Source organism: Arachis ipaensis, chromosome B05 (assembly GCF_000816755.2).
Source record: "Arachis ipaensis cultivar K30076 chromosome B05, Araip1.1, whole genome shotgun sequence".
Lineage (NCBI taxonomy): Eukaryota > Viridiplantae > Streptophyta > Magnoliopsida > Fabales > Fabaceae > Arachis > Arachis ipaensis.
Genome location: NC_029789.2, coordinates 6,244,632 through 6,247,439, shown reverse-complemented (window position 1 = coordinate 6,247,439; position 2,808 = coordinate 6,244,632). Strand labels below are relative to the sequence as shown.

At 42.8% G+C, this 2,808-nt stretch overlaps 1 protein-coding gene across 2 annotated transcripts; it reads left to right on the top strand.

Moving 5' to 3' along the window:
• Positions 394-2,542, top strand: LOC107642678 (inactive LRR receptor-like serine/threonine-protein kinase BIR2). 2 transcript variants are annotated; one of them, XR_002362320.1, is made up of 3 exons: positions 394-1,814; positions 2,012-2,059; positions 2,184-2,542. XR_002362320.1 is itself a non-coding variant. In XM_016346103.2 (2 exons), the coding sequence occupies exon 1, from the start codon at positions 953-955 to the stop codon at positions 1,766-1,768; it is 816 nt and encodes a 271-aa protein (XP_016201589.1). In that variant the 5' UTR covers positions 394-952; the 3' UTR covers positions 1,769-1,814; positions 2,012-2,542. The 2 variants fall into 2 exon arrangements, 1 of the variants encoding a protein (XP_016201589.1); XM_016346103.2 differs by having other exon boundaries at positions 2,012-2,542.

Sequence of the window (2,808 nt, the reverse complement as noted above, 5' to 3'; positions counted from 1 at the left end):
TTAAACTAAATTTAGTTTTCTAAAAATATAAACTAATAATTTTTAAATAACTATTAAACTTTTCATATCAAACTTGAAAATCAGAGGAGCTGTTGTGTTGTGATTTTGATAGATGGTGGTGTAGGAGTTGTGTCCTTGAGGCATCCATGACCATGACCATGAGCATGTGCCATCTCTCTCTACGACTATCATTATTCTTGTTCAGTACATCAAGATGCTACGCGGATTTCAAATAAATATCCAACGGCCATTGTTTATATTCTTTTAATTATAAATGAATGGTATGTACGTGAATTTGGTGTATATGTAATGTTTGTTTATGATGCGTGGCACTAGTTACTTTTGTTGAGAGAATAATAGTCATTCTTAGGCTACGTTTTGAACGAGCTTCCTTGGCCTTTTTTTTTTTCTCTCGTTTTGGCTGTTGGGCTGTAAAGAAGTGATTGATTTGGGAGTGAAAGCGCGGAAAGTGGCAGATGCAGATTGTTATTATTGGTGTTTTTTGCCATTGATTGATGATCAGAGCAGGCCTAATCATAGGAATCCTGCGAATTATACGGTCACACAGATAATGCACGGGTCGACTCTCAAGTCAACCACACCCGAAGCAATGAATCTTGGTGATTAGTATACTATAGAATTAATAAATGAAAAGTAAAGGTAATTTGAAATTGAACGTGAGGGAGTAAAAAGACAAGAATATCCTTGGGTGTAATGTCGCTGTCACATTTGCAGGCGAGTCCAAATGGAGAGTCCCGAGTCCCCACACCCAGCCAGCTCGTTTTCACTTCCGCTCAACTCATTACTTACTTTCATGTTCCGCATGCGCGACCCTTCTTCCTCTCCCTCTCCTCTCCCTAACCAAATTTGGCCAAGTGCTTTACTACTCTCACAAATACACCTTAATTAAAAAGAAATTTGCCCCCGTTGACTGGAAGTGGCGGAGGGGTAGATGGATGTAGCATTCGGGGCGGCGGTGGTGTTGGTGGCACTAGCAGTGATGATGAGAAGCTGCGAGTCAGATCCAAACGACGAGGCGTGCCTGAGGCACCTAGCGAAGTCGTTAGAGGATCCAAACAGGTCCCTACAGAATTGGATAGAAAAGAATCTGGAAAAACCCTGCAACGACTCACTATCCAACCTGCAAGGGGCAACCTGCAACAACGGCCGCATCTTGAGGCTCTCCCTCAACAACCTCTCTCTCAGAGGAACCATCTCTCCCTTCCTCTCCAACTGCACCTACCTCCAATCACTCGACCTCTCCTCCAACGCCCTCACCGGACCCATCCCTCCCGACATCCAGTCCCTCGTCAACCTCGCCGTCCTCAACCTCTCTTCTAACCAACTCCAGGGCCAGATCCCGCCACAGCTCACAATGTGCGCCTACCTCAACGTCATTGACCTCCATGATAACCTCCTCACTGGTCCCATTCCCCAGCAATTGGGCCTCCTCGTCAGGCTCTCCACCTTCGATGTCTCTAATAACAGGCTTTCCGGTCCCATACCGCCTTCTTTGTCCAACCGGACCGGCACTCTGCCCCGCTTCAACGCTACCTCCTTCTTGGGGAACAAGGATCTCTACGGCTACCCTCTTCCGCCCATCAAGACCAGGGGTCTGTCTGTTTTGGCCATTGTTGGGATCGGGCTCGGGAGTGGCCTTGCCAGCCTCGTCCTCAGCTTCACTGGGGTTTGCATATGGTTGAAAGTCACGGAGCACAAGATGGCTCTCGATGAAGGCAAAATCAGTCAGCTCATGCCTGATTATTGATTCTTCAGTATATACTAATTCAATTCCATAATGTTCCAAATCCAAGGTATCTTTGATTGAACTTCATTCTTGTCCTCCAATCATGGATGCTATTCTTCGCCTCAACCCAACCCAACCAAAAAAAAAAAAAAGAAAGGAAAAAGGATTTCCCTGTAGGCTTTTTTTTTTTTAATCTCTAATTTAGTGGTGAGGTGTGGCCTACCCCTTAATTTTCTCTTTCTTGGTACCTATGGGTCGTTTCAGATTGTTGTCTTTTACCGATCACGGGCCATGGGGGGCATATACATATAGGTAAATCTTTCTTTCCTCATGACTATTTTTAAGTTTTAACTAGTTCATTTTTCCCCCAACTCCGATTTTGATCGGTTCTTCCTTCAATTGTTGTTATACTCTGTTTCTTAATTATTATAATTAGAGGTGCATAAATGGAAACAGCATCAAACACAGTTGCAGGGTGCAGCAGCCAGCAACGCAGCTCAGCTTTAATTTTTGAGTTCCTTGATTTTCGTTATCTTTGTAAATTGTAACATTAAGTAAAAGGATGATGATGATGATTATAGTGCGTTGGTTTTGGTTGGCACATGGCACTATGGCAGGGGTGGTAGGGTAGGGTAGTGGTACGGCTACAGGAAGCGCCGTTTAACTGCGAACTTGTCTCTCTGCCAGAATGCTATAACACAAACACCTAGACTGCAATTTTCTATTCTCTAATTTCTGATTTTCTATACTAAATATTTGTATTCAAACTTCAAAGTGCCGATTTTTTTCTTTTTCTTTTTCTTTTTTTCTTTCACATTGCTGGAGATGCAGTGCTTTGCTAAGTTGAGCTGGTGGATTCAGACTCGTTTTCCACATAATAACTTATTAGCCCAACGTCAACATAGTTTCACGTGCCTATATATTTTTGTTTTTGAATTGATCGTAACAGCACATTATGAGATAATTTCACATTAAAACTTCATCTATGACTCTATGTAGGTAGCTTATTAAGATAATTACGGGTAATTTTGCTCTTCATTCATGAATCTTGTGAGCCAAAT

Coding starts and splice junctions, on each gene's coding strand:
- LOC107642678 (XM_016346103.2), top strand. CDS start 953: ATGGATGTAGCATTCGGGGCGGCGGTGGTGTTGGTGGCACTAGCAGTG.